The 26,607-nt window shown below is 38.0% G+C and overlaps 1 protein-coding gene across 1 annotated transcript; it reads right to left on the bottom strand.

Annotated features, from left to right (window-relative positions):
• Positions 1–20,201: 20,201 nt before the first annotated feature.
• On the bottom strand, positions 20,202–24,186 carry LOC129241397 (glycoprotein-N-acetylgalactosamine 3-beta-galactosyltransferase 1-like). Its single transcript, XM_054877685.1, has 4 exons — positions 23,576–24,186; positions 23,405–23,501; positions 20,762–21,034; positions 20,202–20,425 (listed from the first exon to the last, which is right to left on the bottom strand). Exons 1-4 carry the CDS (start codon positions 24,016–24,018, stop codon positions 20,261–20,263), a joined length of 978 nt encoding a protein of 325 aa, XP_054733660.1. The 5' UTR covers positions 24,019–24,186; the 3' UTR covers positions 20,202–20,260.
• Positions 24,187–26,607: the final 2,421 nt, after the last annotated feature.

Below are 26,607 nucleotides of genomic sequence, written 5' to 3' on the forward strand. Positions count from 1 at the left end.
GTTTTTTTAAACTAGGCCAAAATCGCTTAAGTAGTTATCGCGCCAATGAAGAAGAAGAAAGATATCGAATGTCGCCGCTAGCGATTTCAGAGCCTTCATTTCCGCATAAAAGCAACTGCTGAATTTGTATGGCGATGATTCAAAAAGTCCTAATTTGCCTCCGCTGTCTCTTTTTCAATATTTCGAGGCTAGGAAACTCTGATTTTCGGTGGTTTCGAACTTTTATTAAATGCGTTGAATTATTTCTATGAGAAATAAAACTATGTTTAGACGCGCACAGCTACCCATATCGCAATAGTCGTTTTGATTGAAGATTGGCGTAACATTCTCGTGGTAAACCAGCTTCGTTTCTTGGGGGAGGCCAGAAAATTTCTACAAATAATCAAACAGCCCGCCATCCCACAATGAAACGAGCTGATCTAATGTGCGAGAAGATCGCTTTTTCGTTTACTTTTCAGCTTTTACTTTGTCGGACCCGCTCTTACAAATATCGCATTGAGAGTAGTGAAATGGTTCGCGATCGGCGAAATAGTACGAGTTCTAGTTCCGAGCCCGAAATTCGATAACTTCTTCACGTTTTCCCTACAGGGTGTGCATACATTGCTTGTATTGGTTTTCTTTGAGTTCGGGGAAATATGACTTACTCGAAATTCCTTTGGTTTTGTGCTACGCGCCAGCCACACGTTTGAGACATTACTTTATCCTCAGCATTTCTTTTACAGATTTTTTATAGTATGCGTGTATATGCATGTGTGTGTAAGCCACTTCGTCCATGTACATACTCATACATACCTGGAATTCTTATTGGAATCTCAAAAGGAAGCCAATGCAATGCGACAATGAAATGCCTTTGAATGTCCAGTTTCTTGCTTGCATGAGAGGTGAGTGAAATTGTGTTTAAGTGTGTGTGTGATTATAAATAAACTGGCTAAGATAGGAGGACTCTCGGGTATCAGTTGTCACTTATGGGTACAAGAAAAATATATTATTATATGACGAAATTTAAGGAACTCATTTGAAAATAAGTAGGCATTTGAGTCAATATAAATTTATAAATAATATAATGTAGTGTCGCTATCTTGTTTCTATTAAGGCCCTCACCTCATGTGAAATGCTGATTTTTAAGTGTTTCTTTAAAAGCGTGTAAAACGGAAACACAAAAAGATTTTTTATTTTTGTTTTGAGTGCTTTATTTCCTGATCTATTGTTAAAAAATTAAAAATTTGTTTTTAGCCATACGAGGTTCATTCAAAAAGTTGTCAACCTTCATAACATAGTGTTCACATGGACAATGGACACAGACACAGAGGTTCTACTAAACCGATTTTGATGCAATAAAATTTAAATAACGTAAAATTTATGTCGTTATTGTGTGAACTACGATCACAAGAATCAGTAATGGTTGTTCATCTTTGAACGCCCGCCATATTGTGATTTTTTTTCTTTTTAAGATCGTAATTCACACGATAACGACATTTATACTGAATAAAATCCTTTTTTTTTATTTTTTTTTTTTTTGTAGTTAAACTTCTAGGCGTCGATGGACGAGCGAGAATGGAGAGTAAAATTTCAAGGCCATGCAACGTTTTGGGCATTTTCGTTCCGCGAGAGAGATACAAGATATAACGTAGAGGAAAAGGAGAGAGAGAGAGCTATACCCTACATATATCTTAGATACACTTTAGGCTATTTTTCCTGAGTTTTTTCCTGTGGTTGCTAATTTCTAGTGAGAAATAACACTGCCTACTTTTGGGCGCTTGTTTGTTGGTGCACACTTGTAGGAAATATATTTTTGGTGCCTATTTTTTCGCGTTATATTTCCTTGGTGCCTACTGTTTGGGGCGTTTTTTGGTTCAAATTTTTTTGGCGTTTTTTTTTATGCCTACTTTTTCGCGCTTATTTGCGTTTCCTGGCTAGTGCTTGTGCGTACTATAAAGCGCTATGCATTCCGGCGTCGGATTTATTGGTATTGCCTTGTGGTAATTTGTGCCGTTTCTGCGGTCCTGCAATCGCTGCGTTTGTGCGGGTGATAAACGCTCGGAGTAGTGCGCATTGTTGGCACGGTTCGTGTCCGGTCGACCCTTCTCCGTTTTTTGTAAATTTTGACTATTCGTATTCTCTGCAAATGTTGTGAATTTATTTAGATATATATGTATTCTTTCTCCCTCTCTCTCTCGCTCATTCACTCTCGGCTCTCTCCCTCTTCCTTTGCCTGTCTTAAAAGTTTCACTTCTGTTTTATGTACTATGCTACACGCACTTTTTTTTTATTTCAGACACCTGTGAATTCGGGTCGCCAGCGACATGCCTTTTTTTTTTTGGAAGATCATTTTTTGAAGGCTGGCAATTTTTTAAACGAACCTCGTATGACCAAAAACAACATTGCCTTTCCTAAACAATAAATTTGTCTATTGGTTGCGCTTTGTTCAGCTGAGTACGAGGACATGAAGGTTATGATGACAACGAATAGGCGAACTTGCTATCAAAATTAGGCACTACTTAAAATCTCCATAGACCAGAACCTTTTTGTGGACTTATCAAAGCTTACAATGAAAAAGGCACTGGGTGGAGAGTCCAGAATAGAGGCAAGCTAAGCAGTTAATTCTTCCCTTTAGTGGTGCATCAAATGGGCTTCTAAATCTGGATAAATAAGACTTGTAAACTGTTACTGAATACCAAACGGGGCATCGCAGGTATTCACCATAATTAAAAACAAAAAAAACGAAAATTACCAGAAACTAACGACTGCCGCTTTTGCGAACTGAGTGATGAAACTCCAGTTCACATCCTCTATGATTATGCAGCTCTCGCATGACGAAGACTCGTAATCCATTGATGATATAGAACAAAAAGTTTGAAGGCCTTCTCAAATTCTCAGGAGCCTCAAATTATAGAAAAAAATGTATGCACTTTCAGAATCAAGAACTAACTAAACTTCAATTTTCCAAAGGCTGTTGATGTGCTAAATCCAAGTTTGAACTCAGAATAATCGCAGTACATCACGTTTTCGACTCGATATTCCGGCTTATAATAAGTAATTTTCGCTTACACCAGTGTTTTGCCGAGCTCCTCCTCCTATTTGTGGTGTACGTCTTGAGGGCCCTACGGTGGGCCCTACGGTGTAAAGACGACTCCGAACGGCCAATGGTTTGTTATGAGGAACTTTTTCATGACAGAAATAAACTTGGAGGTTTGCCTTTGCCTGTCAAGGTGCGACCGCTATTACAGTAAAATGTTTTGTTATTTGGTGTTTCATTCAACGAGAAAACACCAACTAGTCACCATTCGGCTACGGCGGTCCTCCAGCATGGAAACGTAAAAAATACGACTTGTAGTTCTATTTGAAGTTATGTAAAAGAATTTCAATATTTTTTTCTTTTAAGTTCGCTATAATTTTTATTATCTTCACTTTGAAAGCCATTGTAATCACTAAAAAATTCTTCGTCAGATTGAGCTTAATCACTTTTTTCAATTAAACTTTCGCTATTTCATTCAAAGAATATGTTGCTAATTTGTGCCATCATGGGTCAGTATAGCACAAGGTACACTTTGATAATGAAATTATTTTTCCCGTTGCAACTGATACAAATTACTTTGAAATAGACAACAATGATCATGTTAAATATTGTCTCATTTTCAACGACGTATCAACGACATCATGCGTTAATTTATTCTGATACGTCGAATGCGGTCAAAGGGTCAAAAGGTCGTAACGGTATTGAAAGTATAACTTTTTTACTTTTAAACCCATTTTCATACGTAATAGATTTTTGCTTGTATCAGAGATCTTCAGTGCTCCTCAGCATTTTTATATATTTTTTTGGGGTTGAAATATTATATATTTTTCAAAAAAAAAGTTTTTCGAAAAAAATTTTTTCTTTATAAAATTTTTACCATGGAGTTTGTTAAAGTAAAATACTTCTCTTCTTTTAACATTTTTATAAACTTTTTTTTATTTTTTTAAGAAAAAATATAATAAAAAAATTAAAAAAAATTCTTGGAAATAAATTTAATTTTCTTGTAGGATTTTTTTTTTAAATTAAAAAAAAATACAATCTTTCACTCTCACAATTTTTTTATATTTTTTATTAACTCTTTACCTTAAAACAAAGTGCGGAAGTCGAGATTCTACTTCCGTGCCTAAAATGAGAGCCTCGTATCAGACACGTGATGACTCTTTCTGGCCAAAAGTGAGATCCTCATATAAAATACGAGATTCTTTTTACGCACAAGAAGAGCTTTCTTCGAAAGTGGCACACACAACCGTCGCTCAATTCATAAGACAAGGGGTAATAGCTGAAACAATACTTAGTAATCCCTGCATGTTTCGTAAAGGGATTCACATAATTTTTCAAGTTATATTTTTTCACTAATGACAAAAGAGAAAATTATTCTCAAAATTTTAACAAAAGAATGTAATTGAAAAAATTTACATAATCAAAAACAAAATTTATTTTTTCATATATTTTATCTTGAAAAATTAAAAGATATATATTTATGAAAATGTTCAAATGCACCAAAGGTAATATATTTGCTTTAAAAATCCCTATCACAAAATTTTCAACATTAAATAAATCTCAAAATTATACTCAAGCCTTGAAATAAATAAATTTTCAGAAAAATTTAAGGCCGTGTCCAAAATACTTGGATCACTTGACCCAATCGCTTTCTCTGCTGAATTTTCAGTGTTTACTTATTTTCTCTTACTTGGGTTTTCTTCTGAGTCACACGAATCTAACTAAAGCTAAAGGGGTCGCCGTGGCCGATTGTATAGGACCGGACTCGAACCTAAGTGGTGGTACGAAAAATCAAATGATAGAAAACGTTTTTTCTAATAGAGTTCACTTCTCGGCAAGCAATGGCAGACCTCCAAGTGTGTTCGATGGCGGCGTAAAACTGCAGGCTCCTCCATTTGTAGAAAAACATCAAAATACACAATACTAATGTCAGGATGAGGTCGGAGACATACCCAACTGAGTGTGCAAGCGCCAATTGTTATTATTATCTATTATTATTGTATAACTATAGCTATTCTGGGCTCAGGTTGGAATTCAATACATCAAAAACCTTTGAAAAAGTGTAGTCTGGTTCTTGGTTCAAAATTTGTGTCGTCCTGTGTAGTTGAATTTTTACTTTTTATTGTCGATTTCAGGTTCATTTTTGCACAAAAATTACTGATGTATGTACAACTGTGTACAATTTCTCTCTTTCTATCCCATTTCCCCTTCTTCCGCTACTCGAAAGTCGTTCGCTCCTAAAAGTATTATAATTCAAATTTGGAACATGTTTAGACAAAAGCTACCAAACACGACGTGATGTACCCATACAATGATTTGCATATTAATCAACTTACAAGGTTGTCAAACGTGAAATACAAAATCGATGTCGAACGGCATCGTGTGCGAAACCAGACTCCTGCCTAATCTCCAGTGCAGATTTCGCGTCCCTTGCAATATCAACGATCACGCTTCGTGCATTTGTGGCATGTGGTAAGTAAAAACTCATTGAACACATGTACGGGCTGACACCCAATATCTCTCCCATTGTAAAAAGCAAATTATGTAAGTATGTAAAAATATTTTAAAGTGAAATCACAAACCTTCATCAAACTCGTTCTTTCTCGCCTTTGTAGCAAATATGTCTATGGTGGACGGTGACACCGCAGGCGCGCCTGTTTGTATGCTAACTCATTTGGATATCTGTGATATCTGGTGCATGATTGTATGCGTGCGCAAGCATATTCAACCCGTGTTATGTAAATTGTATCGTAAAAGATATGCAAATTGTATGGAGATTAACAGACAATCCCTTGGCGCACACGAATTTCCAGTTAGAATCTACATAGCGCAAGCCTAACCCTAATAAACCCATTACGCATGCTTAACGAACCGTTCCCGCTGACACGTTCCAAAAAATACCGAAACTTGCAGCAAAAATACATTACGTGTCTGCCTAATGAGTGAGCGGCGGAAAAACTCGACAACTCGAAGACATTTCCAGCTAATGAACTTGCGAACACGCCGGCGCGTCGACGTACTGTGAATATGTGCAGACACCTTTGAATATGCATTTGTATGTATGTGTGAGTGTGTGTGGATGTATGTGCATGGTTAACTCTTTCCCTTGAACATAAACAAATATTAAAATATTTATTTGCTTTAATTACCAGTGGAAGCGGTAGGGCTTGGCGCACGCCAAAAGGTGGAAATTTAATTTTCGTGCGGCTTATTGTATAGATATGTACATATATTTTTTAATTCTACGCTAGTAATGTCATCTGCGAGCATCTATGTATGTGCGTGTGCGTATGCGTGTTATTCTTTAGCACGTCGCACTCCGTGGAGAACTCGTAAATCCCGTAGTTGTGGAAAAAGCACTCACGTGCCATGCCACCACTGTGGATTCTGCTTTTAGTGAACCGGCGCACTGTGGGAAATAAAGCTGTGTTTCGGATCAAAAATCCATAACTTTTTTATTAGCAAAGATGGAGATGCAGGTATACAAAGTTATATCGAACGCGTCTAATGCAACAGTTTTCACAAATATTTTTGCCAGACAGCTTTAAAATGAGTAAGAATTGTTAGGTTAGGTTAAAGGGCTGCCCTTGCGAGGTCCGTTGCCATATCATACAGGGGGAGGTGAGGGGGAAAAGGAGAAGAGAAGGAACCAGACATGTAGAAGAAAAGGAAGAAGGCGCTTTCGATTGACGACCAACAGTGGCGATTTACGTTTGTATTAACCGCTTCAAGCTACTGATTTCACCAGATGAGTGATATTTTAACTCACAGTATAGAAGAAGTAGCGAAAAAGTGAGAGCCCGGATGTTTAAGCCTTTGCCCGACGAGAGCAGGGCAACTGAGATGATTCCACCATTCCACCTCGTCCTCTAGACAGCTCTTGCAGAAAGGACTTGAAGCAATCCAAACCTCGCTGCATGGCCACCTAACGAACAATATCCGGTAAGAAAACCTACCATATTCGAAATCTGCAGCTTTGTTAGCCTAAGAAGTTCCCTCGAGCGCCCCCGATCTACCCGTGGCCAGAAAGTTCTCACGACTTTGCACGTTTGCGCACTAGCCCAGCACTCGCTGAATTGACGCGAACGCTATCTTTCAAGTATCAGACCATAGGCGCTCAAGGAGGGTTCCCAAACCATGTCCAGGATCCTCTAGACCCTTTAGCCAGCTCATCAAAAATCATTAGTTTCTAATTTCATCTCGTTGACAAGTAAACCTAAATAGGGCACATCCCACTAGCAGTTAGCATGCAAACTGACTCCAATATGCACACACAAAAGGTTTTAAAGTACATGTGCATAATACTAGACCCAAGACTAACATTCTGGGTCCAATTAAAACACGCAACAGAGACAGCCACTAAGAGTGCATCGCTTCTCAGTAGACTGGTGGCAAACTTAGAGGTATCAATCCTAAGAGAATAGGATATAATGATGGCAACCACACTCTCTATTCTCTTATACAGAGCTGAACTGTGGGCAATTGCGCTAAAGGCAAATCACCGACGTAAGCTCCTAGCATCAGTACAACGAACGGCAACTCTGAGAGTTGTGTCTGCTTACCGCACAGTAGCCAGAGCCAGCAATTTAAGTGATAAGCGGTTCAATACCGATTGAGTTACTAACCTTCGAAAGGAAAAAAAATTGGGCATTCAAGAAAGAGATAACAAACCTGCAGAGAGCGAAATAAAAGATGACACGTTGAAGCTATGGCAAGACTGCTGGAGAAACGAAACACGCGGCAGATGCACGGCTAGCCTTATATGAAAGATGTCGCTACATGGTACAGCAGGAACTTCGGTGAAGTCAATTGTTATACAACCCAAATGCTTTCGGTGCACGGCTACTTTCAGAAATATCTGTTCAAAATAAGGAAGAGCATATACGGTGATGCAGCCGAAGAACAGACATTTTTCCAATGCACGCATCAGGAACAAGAACGTCGAAAGTTGGAGATTGCAGTCGATCATATAACCACCGAAAATGTAATTGAAAAAAAGTTAAGCAGCGAGGAATTGTGGGAATCCATTAGTGGATTCGCAGAAAATATACTCCAGATGAAGAAACGGGACCTGAACGCAGGCACACAAGCATAGATCTTGTAATGAGACAGATGGAACGCCACTCTGGAGTAATGCGAAAACGGTTGGGTGACGGTTCCAAACGAGTCCCTGACATACCACTGCTGTGAAGGCAGTTTTTATGATACATTAGGCGTTTTAAACCTCCTCAACCGCGAAAAAACAAAAGTTTACCGATCGGAAATGTAGAGCAAAGCACGAAATACATCCTCATTTGTAGCTAATCCACTGCGAAACTTTTTTTACTCCTTACTAAGGGTATCTTTAGCATCTTCTGAAAGTTCACCGAGAAGAAGTACCGGAAAATGATATTTTCTCAGGGAATTCACATTTTGTGCACTGATGAGAAACTGGCTGTTGAATATCCGAATTCGATTAGGGCACCTTTTACTATTTTTAGATAGCAATGGCGCTTATTTTTACCATGACGGCTGGATCTTTTGTACACTATACGTCGATATATGTTAATGTAGATTTGAATATGGCTAATGATCAAGCGCTAGTTGTCCTCAGAAGCTTAAAATTTTCTTTTAAAATTGTTGATAACGCCATAAATGTGATTTCTAGATAAGTACAGGAAAGTATTAATTCACTTTTCGAATACTTGAAAATTATCATTTTGACAGGGAAGTACCTAACTTAACATATTCCCTGTCCCAATACAAAATTGCAAAATTGACCGACAAGTCCAATATTTCACAACGTAAACATGTCATATAATCGGTTCTATTTACGGTCAATATTACGTTACTGGCACTTTGTTGATAATGAAGCTTCGAGGGATCAAAATGAACGTCTATACAAAATAAAACCAGGAGCTTGTTATCAATAACTGGAAGAGCTTACTAACACCTGGTGAATGTATCGTCATTGACGAGTCGATGATGCCGTTTAGAGGCAGGATATCTTTCCGTCAATACAACCCATCAAAAGCTCATAAATACGGCTTGAAAATCTATAAACTGTGCACAGAAGAGGGTTTTGTCTGGAATTATGATATTTACATAGGGCGTGACCCCGAGATTGCTGATTTTGATAAGCCTGGGATAAGAAATAATTAAAAATAATTTGTGATTTCTGCGTAAAATAAAAATATTTTTTCGTATGTCCCGGCGTTTTTCTATACTTTATTATCGTACCAGCACGTCCAGTGCAGAAACTGTACAGTTCCATTGCGTCCAGTCGAATAATTTGCTTTAGAAGTTTCATAAACCCCCTGACGCACATATGGCTCAGGAACGTATCAGTGCTTATCAGGCGCACGTTTCCTGAACCATATGTGGCTCAGCGGACAGGGAACGTGTTAAGTAATATTCAAAACTCAAAACAGTCGATTTAATTTCCACTGTGCTATATTTTTATGAGCCAAACAGTAACCAAACTTTAAATCAATAGTTTCCGATTGACTGCATTTGATTCAATATCGCGCAATACCTACACGACTTTTATCTAGCCGAAGTATATAAAGCGATTCCATGCCAATAATATAATATAATATATGAGTATTCTCTTCAGGCACTAGGTCCACACTAAAGGCCTTGTTTAAACAGAACGTGCGCAGGCGGAGAAGAGCTTGGCTTCACTTGGTGTGTCCAACTGGAGTCAGTTAGCAGCAGAAAAAACGAATGGCGCGCTTTGTTAAACTCGGCCAAAATCGCTTTAACGGTTATCGCGCCAATCAAATAGGAGAAGAAATGTAATTAAATTAGAAGTTTGTAAATAATTAGGAATTTAACTACAAAGAGTGATTTCATGTGAAGTGATCCAAACATTTTTGGCACTGTCGTCAGCTTTTCTGAAAATTGGTTTACTTGTAGGCTTAAAATAAAAATAAACTGAAAAAATGTTGAAAAATACTTTTAATATTTTTTTTTTTTTGAAATTTTTAGGGTAAAATATACAATATTTCAAAAAAAAAGTTATAAAAATGTTTCAACATTGAATAAAATTCAATTTGATTTTAATTTTTTTCGGTTTACTTTTAACTAAAAAATAATAATTTTTTTTTTAAATTTGTTCTGCTGGGAAAAAAAAAATTTTTTGTTAACAATTTTTGGAAAAAAATGTGTTGTTATTTTCGATTTTTTTTTCTAATTTGTTTCATTTATGAAGAAGCTTTGCTCATTAATCCTAGGCTAATTAATCAAGTGGGAATTCCATAGCTTTTCGAGTTATATAGCAAACCGGTGGAAAATATCATTCAACTCCGCTGCTTATGCCTATACTCTATCGCTGAGTAACGACAACATCACCAAACAGGCACTGCGTTGGAGTCCGTACCAACGGACAGGATAAAATATAGGCAGTCGATGAGGCAGAGGCTGAAATGAGGTCTTTGAATAAGACTTGGAATGTACTTAAACATATTTGAACATAACTCGAAACGTTATGCGAATTGAATAACAGGGATGACCTAAACTATTTTTTTTTAGCCTTCGGATGCAGTGTTGGGTTCGATTATCAATCCGAGGTTTTGCGTCAATTAGTTTTGGAAGGAGGTTGCCTGGCTCGAGACCCTAGTCCATCTCCGGAAGGTGTTAAGCTTGCTTTATTTGTTCTCTTGCTCTCCGCTAGGATTTTTCATGCGATGATGGCCACACAGTCTAAACGTTCACAGCACTACCAACGTGAAGGAGAAGCAAGGCGAGTGATCGTGAGAGATGAGAAGTCATTTCGTAGGATCAGCTATCAAGTTGCACATCACTACCCTTTCGTGGTCTAAACGTTAATATAAAACAAGTAAGCAAAAAGTCTGAAGTTGGAAGGCTTTTTCAAAAATGACAAACAAAATTCTCCAAACATTTTGAACGAAAAAGTATATTTTTTTCGCCAAAAATTGATTTTTTTATTAAATTTTATTCTAAAAAATAATAATAATATAATACAAAATAATAATATTAATACAAAATAAAAAATAGAAAAGAAATTTATAAGAATGTTACAGGGAACCAAAAATGTTTCTCTTTCTATAGAGTTCTATAACGAAATTCTCAACATTGAATTGATCTTAAAATTAGTTAGTTATTAGTTTTTGTTCAAATTTTTTTCAGTACGTTTCTTATTATGCTAAAGCATTTAAAGGCTGTAGCTAAATTTTAGAAAAATTAACGAAAATGTCAAAAATTAAAACAAAAAAATCTCAAAAATTTACTCCAACATTTTTTTTTTTCAAAAGACTTCTTTGTCCTAAAAGATTAAAAGAAAAAAAATTATAAAAAATTTTAAAAATGATAAGATGAGCCGAAAATATTTCACTTAATCAACTCAATACCAGAATTATAAAAAAAAAATTTCAAAATTCTTTCAGTCCTCTTCTTATTATACGCAAACCTACAAATACGCTTATTTTTAGAGGAATTAAAATTAAAAAAAAAATCGCCAAAAATTTTCTCAAACATTTTTTATTTAAATTTACGACAATGTCAAAACTTAAAAAAAAAGAATTCCCACAAATTTACCACATTTTTTTTTTTTTTGAAAGACTTTTTTATCCTAAAAGGTTAAAAGAAAAAAATTATAAAAAAATTTTAAAATGTTAAAAAGAGCCGAAGATATTTCACTTCAAAAACCCAATGCCAAAATTTTAAACTTTGAATAAATTGAAAAAAAAAATTTCAAATTCTTTCAGTTCACTTCTCATTATACGCAAACCTACAAATAAGCTAGTTTTTGACGATAATGTCAAAAATTAAAAAGATATTTCACTTCAAGAACTCAATGCCAAAATGTTCCACATTGAATGAATTTCAAAATTATTATTTTTTGTTCAAAATTTTTCCAGTTCGCTTCTTATTACGCTCAAGGCTACAAATAAACCAATTTTCAGGAAAACTGGCTGCAATATCCAAAATACTATACACCTAATTCTGTATTTACAAGGTCTTTTTTTACACGGTTTTGATATAACACATATTGAAAATAAAATATTTTTAATTTTTTTACACGATTTCATTCCATTTAGCACGATTTAAAATTTTTTCTGTTTAATTTTTTTTTTTGTCAAATTTAATTTTTGCGAAATATGTTCATATCACAAATTTAGGGGAATTCCCTTTTTGTGACTACCATTCGGAATTCACAGAGAGATTGTAGGTTCGAATCTCGGAGAAACACTAAATTAAGAAAAACATTTTTCTAATAGCCGTCGCCCCTCGGCAGGCAATAGCAAACCTCCTGTTTCTGTCAAGTTAGAAAGAAGAAGAAAGTTAGTTCCTGAACTTGCCATACATTTAATTCATATTATTTTTAAGATTAGAGTGCATATATTTTTTATCTTTAATAACTATGCTTGTAAAAATAAACATTGTATATGTGATTTGATTAAATAAACATGAATACTTGTTCTTAAAAAATCCTTGTTTTTCACAAATTTTAATAGTTTTTAGAGATTCGGAACCAATCACCTATTTTTGCATACGATCAATGTCTTTTTTTACACGGTTTTTTCTGGAACCAGTCTACCGTGTAAAAACAGAATTATGTGTATATGGATCACTTGACATGAAAACGTTCTTATGTGAATTCGATAAATGTTTGGGATGAGTTAGAGATACGACGGAGTAATAACATTTTATGTCACGATGGACCTTTGTGGTCTTCGAATAGTCTTTTTAAAAGCAGCCCGTCTAACTCAAATGAACTTAGTATAACTTGGAGGTAGCCTCAGTCACATTTTTAGTATAATATAAGCCAAGCTCGCAAAATTATTAGTTTTTTTTCAAAATTTTTTTAGTTCGCTTCTTGTTATGCTAAAGCCTACAAGTAAACTAATTTTGAGAAAAATTTACGACAAAGTCAAAAATGAAAAAAAAATTGTTCAAAATTGTTTAAAAGGATATTTTATCCTAAAATATTCATCAATCAACATTTTTGCGAATTTTTTTTAAGACTATTTTACTCTAAAAGATTAAAAGCAAAAAAATATTAAATTTGTTACAAGAGCCGAAGATATTTCGCTTTGAAAACTCTATACCAAAATTTTACCGTTAAATAAATCCCAAATTATTAAATTTTTTTCAGTTCGCTTCTTATTGTGCATGATCCTACAAATAAACTCTTGAATTCTAGAAAAAAAAACATTTTTATACTTATTCTTACAAAGTTTTTTAGAAAGCTGGCTTTTAAAGTGATGAAGTTTGAAGTTTGAAATGAACATCCAAAAAATCCATACTCAGTAGGACTTCAAAAAGCTTCTTTTTACATGCAATTATGGGAATTTTTTTCATTAAACTTTAAATCAAATTAAAATGCAATGTCAAAAGCGATAATATTAAAAATGTAAGCCCATAATCTTAGCTACTAGTGCCTTTCGTATTGTAATATAATTATTCCTAATTATATTATTAGTAAATAAATATTTAAAAAAATTTCCTGTCTACCGTTTCCCACAGTGCGGCGGCGACCCTTCCTGCATTGCGTACTTTTCATTTATGCCCGCTTGCCATTCCGGTTATTCAGTTTTCAATTTCGTGTCCATAAATAACAAAAAGCATATGAAAAAATGCGCTCAAAATTAAGTAGTGCACTACATACATCCATACATAGAAACATGCACATACATGCATATGTATGTGTGCATTAGTAGCTGACGGAATCTCCCCAGGTAATTTTCACGTGTGCATCGCGTTTTATGTGATTTTCCGGTTCACTCATAATCTTCGGCAGCATGGCTTTCAGTGTGTGTGTGTGTGTGTGCATGTGTGGCGATGCGAGCGCGTGCCACCACTATTCATGCCACAGCCGTCTGACAATGCAAACGCAACCGCGCACCAACAATGATAAATTGGCGAACGTCAATGCCGCCACATTGATTCGACTCAACTCGATTGAAGGCGAAAAATGCGAATGAAAGTGTAAATGTTGAACCACGCGCCACATGATAAATTGCCGCATGCCACGCTGCCGCCGCGATGGACGGCACTTACTTAAGTGTTTGTTCTTTTTATTGCATGTACGCTCTTCGGCGTCTTCGTCTTCTTCTTTGCTATTGTTGTTGTTGTTGTTGTTTTAATATGCAAGTATGTGCTCGAATTTCTCAAGCCGCTGTGGATTAAGAGTTAACGTGGCGAACTACAAAGTTCAACTTTGAAATTGGATATCGGGGCACGCGTCCGTTCGCTTATTTCCATTCGCATGGGGCGCTCTCGCCGTTGTTGTTGCATCCTTATGTAAGTGATAATCGAAACGATGGATTTTGCACACGCATACGCGGAAAGAGAATCATGAAAAATTACCACATTCAAGAAGAGATATTCTGTGTTACTGAAAAAGCAATTTAAATGATAGAAACGAAAAAAATTGCATAGCTTTAAAGAGCCAGGCAAGCGCGCGGATGTCAGCAGCCGGAAAAAACGGGTATGAGAAATGTTTATTGTTAGACATCAATAAAGGTAAGTATAGATTGTTAAACAAAATTTAAAATCTTTTGCTAAGAATATGTGATCAATCAGGTATTTGTTTGGAAATCGTGCTTTTTAAATCACTCTCTTTAGGGGTTGTTGGCAAAGAACTATATATTGGGTAGTCTGAGAGGTTCAATGGCAATAAATTGAGCAGAGCTCACATCCTCTACTAAATGGTTCTGAACATTTGGCAAACTTTTGTTCTTACCTCGCCCCGTTTTCTCAAGTGGGCGCATTTGCTGTCTTAACATTTCATTTTCCAACTGGCATGAAACAAATCGGGTCACGGTATTCGCGCATGCAACCGGGACCGTAAAATGAAAATTCAGTCGTCAAATTACAAAATGACAGTTGGTGTTAAGACAGTGATGGCAAAACATTCAGTAAGACAAATATGTTTTAAGAGTGAAATTCGAGGCTTCCATTTGATATTTCTATTTTAGCTGAGCTCCTTTAACATAATCTATGGAAGGTGTAGAAGGTGGTTTGGGGTTCGCTCATTCTTTTTTTATATTGTTTATAATATCAGATAGAGTTCACGGTAATGTTCACAGATTATCCTTTGGATTACGACTTCATTGTAATAAATATAATTATTTTGGTCTATATTTCAATTATAAATAAATAAATAAATAAATAAATAATAAAAATAAAAGTAGAAGACAAACGAAGGCAGAACTTCGGGACACAGAGAAATCTTTAATTTGCTATCTGAGCTGTATCCACTGTTTTTGGCATCTAAAGACGTCCCCCATAGTTTCATTTCGAAGGAAATTTGATGTCAGAGCAATGGGGCAATCCAGAATGCAAGCAGGGAGGTTTGACGGATATATTCTTTACCGATGGGTCCAAGAATAAAATAGGGTCAGTCCCGCAGGAATCAAGAATTGGATCAGCGATTATGTAGGCAATCTACATAAAGAGTGATGGTCCGGTCTAGAACGCCGCAGAACTGCAAAGTGTTTTGTGACATGTCCGAACAGAAAACTGTCAAACTTTCTACTAAAACTTAGAAGGAAAGACGTTGGGTTGATGGTCGGTATCATTACAGGACACAACCCATGGGGTCAGCATATGACCACCTTTGGAATCATTGAGGACCCAATGTGCCTGTCATGTTTGGAGGAGGCGGATAGCACTGATCGCTTTCTCTGTGAATCTCGTGCCTTTGCTAAGCATGGCTACGAGTTTTGAGTTCCGATGTCATGAGAATGAGTAATATTCGTTCTCTAAAACTGCAGGATATTTACAGATTTTCCAAAGAATCTGGAAAATTCTCACAGGAGTATCTATCTCTATCTCTGTCTCTTTTCTTTCCTATCTCTTTCTCTGATACTTTTCTCCTTCCCTCCATGACTATCTACCCCCTTTATAGAGCTTTAAATACGATGAGCTGTTTAGCCTGAGTGTTTTAGGAGCCACCAAATCTCCTGGTGCTCCTTGGCTCGACAATTTCAAATTTTAAAAGAAAAACATCCTTTGGTTTCACAGTGCAGATTCTGCCTCCTTTGGAGATAAAAATCCACTCTTATTATGGTTCGATCCTCTCGGTATATCAGAAAGACTGGTGCAAACCTTATAAATATTCGCGCGAACTTAGAAGGTCACAAGCCTCTTCTTATTCTGCAGAAAAGATAACATCTAGTCTTGGAGATTAATATAGCTCAAAGTACTTAAATGTAAATTCCATCTTTTTATGGCTTATAATGTTGCTGGAGTTGGCCACCGTAGCCGAATAGGTTGGTGCGTGAGCATTATTCGGAAGTGCGGAGGTTCGAATCCCGTTTCATGAAACACCGTTGCAAAACAGTAATAGCGGTTGCTCTTTGACAGCCAATGGCAAACCTACGAATGTGTACCCTAGGATCAAAAAGTACCAGAAAGGTGATGTTGACTGTTTTCTTCGATTGCCAAGGCGTAGTGCACCATGAGTACATTCCATCGGGCCAAACAGTCAATAAAGAATATTATTTACCCGTTTTGAAGCGTTTGAGAGATGATGTATGTCGCAAACGGTCGGAAATGTGGGCAAACAGTTCTCGAGTTTTGCATGATGGTAACGCGCAATCGCACTGAGCCCAAATTGTGCTGAATTATTTCACCAAACACCAAGTAAATACCATCGTGCAAGCACCGTATTCACCTGATATGGCCCCGTGCGACTTCTTTTTGTTTCTCAAGTTGAAGTTACCACTTCGTGGAAGGAGATTTCAGTCGATAGAAGAGATCAAAGAGAATGCGACGAAGGAGCTGAAGGTCATCTTTTCGTCGGCCTACCAGGGACGCATGGAGGACTGGGTTAAACGTTGGCACCTGTGTGTTGCTGCAGACGGGTCATATTATGAAGGAGATAAAATAAAATTGCCTGAAATTTAACTCTGTTTTGTTTTATTTAAACATTCTCGGTACTTTCTAAGCATAGGGTATTTCTGCCAAAAAAAGGCTCCTCATAAACAATATTTGTCATTAAGAATCGGCTTAAAACTGCAGGACCCTCCATTTGTGGAAAAACGTCAAGAAAGTACAGGTCTTCTAGGGTTCTCTATGTATCCGGGAAAATGAGTGCCCGTTAATATATGTACATATTTTTCAATAGTTCGTGGGTGGGCCTCAACAAACAGATTATAATTTCATTTATTTGAAGCTAGAAATTTTATTTGCCTCCACGAATAGCCTGCTTTCTGCATCCACCTGACGCCTAAAGGTGTTGGCTGCTCTCCCGCGTCTGCGACTCTCTTTAGGGTTTCAGTCCAACGGAACTCTTGTGATGTCGTTCAGAGGTTTAGGCAGTATATGGTCAATCTACTTTCATTTGTGATGTCGTACTTCGAGGAATTTTGTTTTTTTTTCTCCTTCACTCCTCTCGGGAGCATAATGCCTCGACACGACACTTCCATCGTACACGGTTCTGTGCTGTTGTTTTTGCACCGTCCCATGAGATGTCGGCATCTGCTAGTTCTAGGAATATGGGTATTTATTTAGTAACAGCCCATAAGTCGGCGTTACTTATGATTTTAGGTCAGGATATCCGCACAGCGATTAAAAAAGGTTTGCAACATTTGCAAAGCTCACATGTTCAGGTTCCACGTCTCACTACCAAAACTCGTTAAGACGTCTAGCATTTTGTTACATGAAGAGGTCCAGTCACAGTGTGGCTTATAGATGTAATATAGCTATATCGATTTTTTCGATAGCATTTCCCGTAATCGATTTCCTTCAGAGCCTTCTTCAATGGTTCCGAAGAAATCTTTGCAAACTTTTGTTTAGGTCCTTCTGACTGAATTTTTTAGAGTTTTCTGAAGATTCGACTTCATATTCGGCTCTAAAAAATATAAACGCAGATGGTCCATAGGGAAGCCAGTTCCTTTAGAGACTTCTTCAATGCTTCCGAAGAAGTCTTTTCAAGAGTTTCTTTTCGCCTTTCTGGCGAATTGATTAGAGCTTTCTGATGATTCTAGTTCATATTCGTCTCTAAGAAATATTAGCGCAGACGTTTCACAGTGAATCATTTTGGATTCTCTGCTATATCTACTGTATACCCACGATCTTCTCTTCTTCTTGACTGGCGCAACAACCGCTTACGCAATTTTGGCCGAGTTGAACAAAGCCCGCCAAACGTATCGTTCTCGTGCTAACCAGTGCCAGTTACAAACACCATGTGAAGCCAAATCCTTCTCCCCCTGATGTTTCCAACGCAGAACATGTCTTTCTCTTCCTTTGCTAGCACCAGCTGATACCGCATCGATCACTTTTAAAGCCAGAGCGTTTGCATCCATTCGGACAATATGACTCAGCCAACGTAGCCGCTGGATATTTATTCGTTGCACTATGTCTATGGCGTCGTAAAGCTCATACAGCTCACGCGCCTACGATCCTCGCCGTCACCAAAGTGCGAATATCCAAAAATCGTCCACAGAATCTTTCTCTCGAACACTCCAAGCGTCGCTTCATCGGATGTTGTCATCGTCCAAGCTTCTGCGCCATACGTTAGGACGGGCATGATGAGAGCCTTGTAGAGTGTTAGTTTAGTTCGTCGAGAGAGGACTTTACTGCTCAATTGCCTACTTAGTCCAAAAGTAGCACTTGTTGGCAAGAGAGATTCTACGTTGGATTTCAAGGCTGACATTGTTATCGGTGTTAATGCTGGTTCCTAAATACACGAAGTCTTTTACAACCTCAAAATTATAACTGTCAACAGTGACGTGGGTGCCGATACGCGAGTGCGCCGACTGTTTGTTTGAAGACAGGAGGTACTTCGTTTTGTCCTCGTTCACCACCAAACCCATTCGCTTTGCCTCTTTATCCAGTTTGGAGAAGGCAGAACTAACAGCGCGGTTGTTAAGGCCGATGATGTCAATATCATCGGCATACGCCAACAATTGTACGCTCTTATAAAGAATTGTGCCTGAGCGATTAAATTCTGCGGCTCGTACGATCCTCTCCAACATCAGGTTAAAGAAGTCACACCACAGCGAGTCACCCTATCTGAAACCTCGTTTGGTATCAAACGGCTCGGAGAGGTCCTTCCCGATTCTGACGGCGCTGCTGGTGTTGAGCAACGTCATCTTGCATAGCCGTATTAGTTTTGTGGGGATACCAAATTCAAACATTGCGGCATACAGGTAACTCCTTTTCGTACTGCTCAGCAGCTCGCAGCTTTGAAGTAGACGAAACGATGGTGTGTGTCGATTCTCTTTTCATGGCGCGGTTGTTAAGGCCGGCATACATCGGCATACGCCGGAATTGTACGCTTTTATAAAAATTGTGCCTGATCTTTTGCAGCATCGGGTCAAAGAAGTCACACTACAGCGGTTCATATTGTGGAAAACCTCTTGCTAATTTGCTATTTCACAAGTTATGAATGAATGGGTGAATGAATTGAAAAGCAAACAGCGCAACCTGCTGCATACTTACAGGCGCAGATAATGTATGTATGTGAATATGTATTAAGGGGGTATTCTAATGTAGAAGCATGAATTACGCCCGGTTTTGGAAGCGCTGTGCAAAGGAAACAAATAAATGTTGAATATCCATTTTTTATCATTTGTTTATTGATTATTAGTTATTACACTAAAAACTAAACCAAAAAATGTTTTAATTGACAAAATTATGGGCAGTTAAAGAAGTCAAATTATGCGCAGTCACCAGCCTCACTGGTGATCTGAAAAATAAAAAACAAACGTTAACTTAGGGCAAGTTAAAAACACTGTTTTCACAATATGGCAGCTGTTTGCATATTTTTTCAACAATTCAGATTTTTTTTTTTAAATACTAAATGAAAAGTTATAGTTTTAAGCCAGAGTCATCCGATGAGGAAATGTATAAATAACATCTTACCCAAATTTGAAATAAATCGGTCCATTTGAAGTCGAGATATCCTTACCGCCAGCTCGAAAAAGATAGTTTTTAAAAACGCGCTCAAAGGTTTGAGACCAGCTTTCGAAAATTGGACTTATAGAATGGTATAGCTATAACTCATGAAATAATAGAAATTTTGAAAAATCCTCTTAATGGTATATTCTTAAATGTCTAAACTCTCATAATATGGAAAAAAAAATTTGATTTTTTCACAATTCTACACTAGGATACCCCCTTAAGTGCAATTCGCTTAAACACCGCAACCCCAGTGAACAAAGGACTAAATTTGTTGCATTTAATCTTGTTGAGATGTTTTTCTAGAAATACATACATACATACACAAATGTTTGACTTAATCCTTATTTATTCTTCATCCTTAAAAATATTATCAGATAATTCGCGCTTTCATTTGTCCATCAGCATCGCCATATTCACCTTGGCAGGCAACTTGGACGCCGTATTTCCAACGCCAAATGGACGTAATACATAAAGGAGGTAATCTAAAACATAGAACTCCTTCGGCTTAATGTAATGAAAAGAAATTGCACTGCGCGAGCAACATTGGAGATTCTGAAATATAAAGAAAAAAATAAAAAAAAAACTAAAACAAAATGTAATTGAACAGAAGAGATAAGAGGGGAAAAAATAGAAAACAATTACTTGGCATATACAACATGCATACATTTACATATGTACATACATCTAAATAAACTGACATAATGCATACATATTTACATTGGCAGCGTAAATAAAAGCAATTTGGCAAATCCACCAAAATTAAACGAGAAGTAAGTAATTAATCTCCATTCGACAATCGGCAATTTCTCGCCACCGCCCACTTCTGCCCACCATTTATATGTACCACACACCCCAACCAGCCCCATTTCTGTGCAATGTCCAACTGACCTTATCGCGTTTGTAGAACAGGTACAATGGGTACCATTCCGACGTATCGACAGGTATCAGATGCATTGGCGCCAATGGATGGAAACGTTCGGCGCCCTCATCGTCGCGCGCATCCCCAGCTACAACGCCGGCATTCTGCAAACAAATTCCCATCTCTTTGTCCTCGGAGAGTTGATTTTGCGAGCACGCGGTGCCGTTGGAGAGGGCGACATCAGCAAAGCGAAGCAACGCGGCACGGCTCAGCACGTAACCGGCACCACCAGACATGTAACCCTAATTTTGGCAAAAACAAAATAGAAAAACAAGCAAATAAAAGTAAATGCCGAAATTTTGCAAATAAGAATATATTTTATGTGCATATACGCGAGTACGCGAGTATGGCAAACACAACAAATAGTGCATAAGCATGTATAGGTTTGTTTAGTGCGCATGGGGTGAGTAGGTATGACTGTTGAGTGCGTTTGATTGTGTGAATGGCCGATGGGTGGTTGATTGCTGGTGCTCAGTTGCTTAAAAGAGAATTCCGAGTGCGTGCTTGTGTGTGTATGTCTAACGTTGATTTTTGGGCATGCCAATGCTGGGCATGGTTATGCTCGCAATTTGGTTATGTTAGTTGCATACACATTTACTTACATAAGTATGTATATGTGATGTTGTGTCGTTTACCGATTTTGTGATGGCGTTTGCCACGCAAATATTTGCCATTGGGTCACTCGGCGTGCGCATTACAATTTAAACAATACTCAAATCGTTTATGGGTCTTATTGTTTATTTTTGTATTTTTCATTTTTGAATTTTTTATTTTTGCATTTTTTGTAACAATCTCGCTTTTTTTTGCACTGTCATTAGCCAGCTTAGTGCGTACACACACTGTTGGAAAATATGACGCACTTCAGTTTTTCGAATTTAAATTCAGTTTTTTCATTTACATACAGACGAGTATATGCAAATTGTTTTTGTTAAGATTGCTTACCTTAAAAGAAGTTCAAAAGCTGACCACGACGGTTTTGCCCCAATATTTTTTAAGCCACATTCTACATTTATACAGGGTCCGGCACTCGAAGTATAGCCAATTAAAACGGTCATAAATTTAGTTTGGAAAATTACTTTTATTCAATTCAAAGCAAAAAATGTGTTAAAATTATACAAAATTCAGAATCAATTTACTTTTGCTCCATATTACCACCTATTGCCTTGAATATGGCCTTGAGACGGTCCACAAACGAATCGCAAACAGCCCGAATGGGACTTGCAGGTATTTTTGCCCACTCGCGGACAATGGCTTTTTTCAGCGACTCGAAACTGGTGAATCTTTTAGTTCGCACCTTGCTCTCCAAAATCGCACAAAGAGAATAATCCACCGCATTCGCGTCTGTTGAACTTGAGAGCCATTGTGTAGACGTTATGAAGTTCGGTACGTTGTTTTTAGCCATTCTTGGTTCACTTGAGCTCTATGAGACAGTGCCGAGTTCTGTTCAAACGTCCATGGTCTGTTACCGAAATGTTTGTCTGCCCACGGCTTCAAAGCTACCTCCAGAATACTTTCTCGATAATATTTCGCATTTCCCTTGACGCTAGGCTCGATGAAAACGATTGCAGAGCGCTCATCTGCGGTTACAACTGCCCAAACCATCTCCTATCGTATGAATGGTCGGTCAAGTAAATCCTATCGTTTTGTGAGTTTACGAATTACTCAATTTGAAAAATTTTCTCGTCAGAAAACACAATATTCGGAAATTGACCGCTTTCGGCAAAGCGAAGCAACTCCTTGTTGCTGCTTTGATGTGATATCATGCGCCTTTTGTTGCTTTTGGATCTTGTAAGGCTTGTATTTGAGATCATTTTTCAGCATGCGGCGGATGCTACGGTCAGATATTTTCAGTTCTTTCGCCATTTAATTGGAACTTCGTCGGGGATTTCGCTCAAGTCGCTTCTTCCCTCTTTAAACCATTTCACGTGACGTTGCAGTCTTTGGATGACCACCTCCATGACGTTTCGCGATGCTACCAGTATCATTGTAACGAGTAATGGTGCGATAAACAAAAACTTTATTTACTTTAAGGTGCTCGAGCTCACGAACATCGCTGGTTGTGATTTTCCAGCCAAATATAATGCAATCACTCTATTACGTTTGAAATCCATTACTGATTTTCTTTTTTCGCGTTTACCCTCGGCAAAATGCTTCCGCGCGCTTATAAACAATACTCTGGGCTGTCATTTAGTGAACTAATAGACAGCTGATGCCCGTGCATCAGCTACGCGAGCGGTCTGAAGTTGGTTACACTTCGAGTTCCGGAGCCTGTATGGTGAAGGGTGATCAGATGGGAGGTACTTTTTCCAATAGGTTTTTTTTTGGCAGATCATTGACATTTTAGCATGGAATGACTTTTATATGTTTCAACTAAATTTCCGTACGTCCGTCTGGTGTTCCAAGCGAGGAGAATTATTGCCTATGGATTTGTTTCATTCGAAAAATTAGCAGGCAGCCCAAATTCAATTTTACTAAAATGTGCGCGGGTATACAGTTACAGGGTATACACCTCTTTCCGGATCGAATTTAGCACTTCCTTACGTGTTTTGTATTACTAGGCACAATTATTGGAAAAAAACTAAATGTAACGCGACGTCGCTCTGATGATTTACCTGCTTGACAAATGGATGAAATTTGCAACCAAAATACACCGGAACATCTGCAGAGAATTGATACAGAAAAGAACGCAGGTTCTCCATAATAAAGTAACTAAAAGTATAGAATTTGATAATAAATGTTTTTTAGTATCATTTTCTTCATTTTCAAAAGCCACAAAAGCTTACCTATCATCATCAGCCTTAAGAAACCAATCTGCATCGTTCAAATGATGTTCGTAAATATATTTGAAGGCAGCGCGCGTCTTATGCCACAAATAATCGCGACCCTCAGGCACCTCCAAGCGTACAGTTTCCAAAAAATCATCCTTTTCGGTGCTCATGAAGAGCAACTTATTACACCGTCTGCCCCATGTATTCCTTATGTGCACCGCGCGCTCCAAATGGTTCTCTGGCATAGTCATGACCCAACACAATACCCGAGTGTTGTTAAACAAATATTCCGGAAGTGTATCGGCATCCTGTGCAAGCGCGTATGTATGTGTAAAATTTGTATAATTCAGCCGCTCATTCTTGCTCAGTCGCTGCAACTTGACGTAATCCCAGAAATCGGTGAGACGCACTCCCACAATCAAACCAATCAACAAACAGATGGCATTTCGGAAGAACATCTTTTCGGCAACTACTAACAAGTAAATGTATTTCTCTCTGAACCGCAAGTAGGCACCACCGCATGCAATAAGTATTTTTGCATTAAAAACCGGTATTTTGACTTTCACTCACCAACGATCAGTGAATTCCTTAAGAGTTTACTCAAAAATTAACACCAGCGAAGGCGTAAGTCCAGCCGCCTTTCATTCACATTGTAAGACTAACCGAACAGCGATAAAATCGCAAACAGTAAAGTCAAACTGCAAAATCATCAAGCCAAGTTTTGAATCGATTGAACAGCAGCTGAGTCACCGCGACATGAGCATCTCTGGCAAGTTATCTATTGCGCTCATCGGCGCGCACGCGCCCGCTCTCCACACCCGACGTTGTCGTTGCGATCTTCTGGAGCAGCTTTGAGACTTTGAACTTGGAAAAGTTCAAAACAAACAAAACATGGCCAAAAATATATTGACGGAATTGAATACTTCGAACGAGATTGGCGGTGAGTTACGAAAACGAGTAACAAAACATAGATTGGCGCTGATAAATTGCGGCCGGAATCCGCAATGCTAAATTCATTTTTCAAACATCGTTGAGCTGAAACCGGTTCGATTTAAATTTGAATTTATTACTTGTGCTTGTATATGGTACATATGTATACCTATAAGCATGTATGTATGTATATAAGTAGTATGTGTTACAATGGAATATCAACGTTTTCTAAGCGCACACATCACTAAAAAAAATAATTGGCGCATACATTTGATGTAGTTCCACAAATGGAGGGGCCTACAGTTTTAAGCCGACTCCGAACGGCAGGTATTTTTTTGAGTAGCCTTTTCATGGCAAAAATACACTCGGAGGTTTGCCTACCGAAGGGCGACCGATATTAGAAAAAATGATTTCTTCGTCTTGGTGTTTCATGTGCGGATATTCGAACCTACGTACTCCGAATAGCAGTCAGCAAAATTGTCGGATTTGGGGCTCAGAAAATCCTCACGTTACTGTAGAGAAGCAAATGCATCCACAAAGAATCACTGTTTGGTGCGGTTTTTGGTCTGGCGGCATCATCGGGCCATTTTTTTTTCGAAAATGAGCGAGAAGCCGCGGTTACAATAAATAGCAATCGTTACCGTGAAATGCTCAACGAGTTATTTCCAAAAATTGAAGAGGATGACATGGACGACATTTGGTTTCAACGGGACGGCGCAACTTGTCACACTGCCGAAATTCCGATATCAATTGGCCGCCTCGGAGCTGTGATTTAAGCCCGTTGGACTATTTTTTGTAGGGAGCCGTTAAGGACAAATGCTATGCGAACCATCCAGAGGCGATTGATGCTTTAAAACACGAAATCGAAGTTGCCATTCGTGAAATTGGAGCCCAAACAATCGAAATCCCTATATTATAGTGGATACACAACCTGGAAACCGAGCTTCTCATCGCACAACAACAGGCGGCAAAGGTTTCTATGACAGAAAGAGGCCACAGAAGATACAAATTTGTGAAATTCTGCATTTTTTACATCTTTCCCAAGATGTTCTATTGGATTTAAGTCGGCACTCCAAGACGCCCAATTCATGATATAATTGTCTTCGAAAAACCTTTTTGCCACACGAGAAGTATGCTTCGGATCGTCGACTTGTTGAAATTTCCAAATCACCGGTAAATTCTCTTCCGCATGACGTAGCATTACATTTTGAAGTATCCAAACGTACTTGACCGCATCCATAAGACCTTCAAAACAAGGAATTGGCCCGACACCATTATTGAGCCTCCCCGTGCGTTATGATTGGTGGTACGAACTTGGGGTCGATTGTTGCACGTTTTGGCCGCCGCATCTTCTTCCTGTCACCCGGACAAACTCTGCTTATATTCATTTCATCGCTGAATAAAATATAACGCCACCGATTTTAAGTTCAGGATATGTCCTCTCGAGCAAATTCGGCGTTGTCTTGCGATGCTGCTACGAATGGCATCTGCCACGCCAGTCGACCGCGAAGCCCTGCTGCGACCACTCGAAGTGCAACTGTTCTTTTCGTTATTGGCTTTTCCAAGTGCACAAAAATTGTTCTGTGGATGTGAGCAGCGCCCTTCCTGGGGTCCTATTTTGACAATCTGTCACTCTCGCTAGTGGTGTTTCGCGCTTTCTCTTTTCTGAAAACGTTTTCTGCTGTTTTATACTCCGAAAAATATTTCAAAGCATTAAAAACCATCGCTTTTGTAACGTTTAATTGTTTTGAAATAGGACTGTAGGATAATTCGGTATTTTGCCTGCTCTATGATGGCCTTTCGAAGAGTTGAGGTGCAATTTTTCGCTTTCGAAATATTAATCGTTTCAACTATGTAAGTAAAGCGCTGTAGGAATACTCCAGATATTTTATTTTTTACTTACTTACCAGTTACAATATGAAACAGAAAACAATTCACAAAATTTTGGACGAAGAGCGGATCATTCTAAATATATTTCTCACAAAAATATGAGTTTTTATAATTTTAAATCCTCAAGAAGATCAGGAAGGCGTTAGTACGAGTCTGATACTTTTTTGGGATGCGAAAGGAATTTTGTTTGTGAATTGCTTGCAAACTGGTAAAGCAATAAATTCGGA

The sequence above is a fragment of the Anastrepha obliqua genome, chromosome 3 (genome assembly GCF_027943255.1).
Source record: "Anastrepha obliqua isolate idAnaObli1 chromosome 3, idAnaObli1_1.0, whole genome shotgun sequence".
NCBI lineage: Eukaryota > Metazoa > Arthropoda > Insecta > Diptera > Tephritidae > Anastrepha > Anastrepha obliqua.

Coding starts and splice junctions, on each gene's coding strand:
- LOC129241397 (XM_054877685.1), bottom strand. CDS start 24,018: ATGTTCTTCCGAAATGCCATCTGTTTGTTGATTGGTTTGATTGTGGGA. Junction 21,035..23,404: donor TTCATCCATTTGTCAAGCAG/GTAAATCATCAG, acceptor TGCCAAAATTAG/GGTTACATGTCTGGTGGTGC. Junction 20,426..20,761: donor TGTTCTACAAACGCGATAAG/GTCAGTTGGACA, acceptor TTTATATTTCAG/AATCTCCAATGTTGCTCGCG.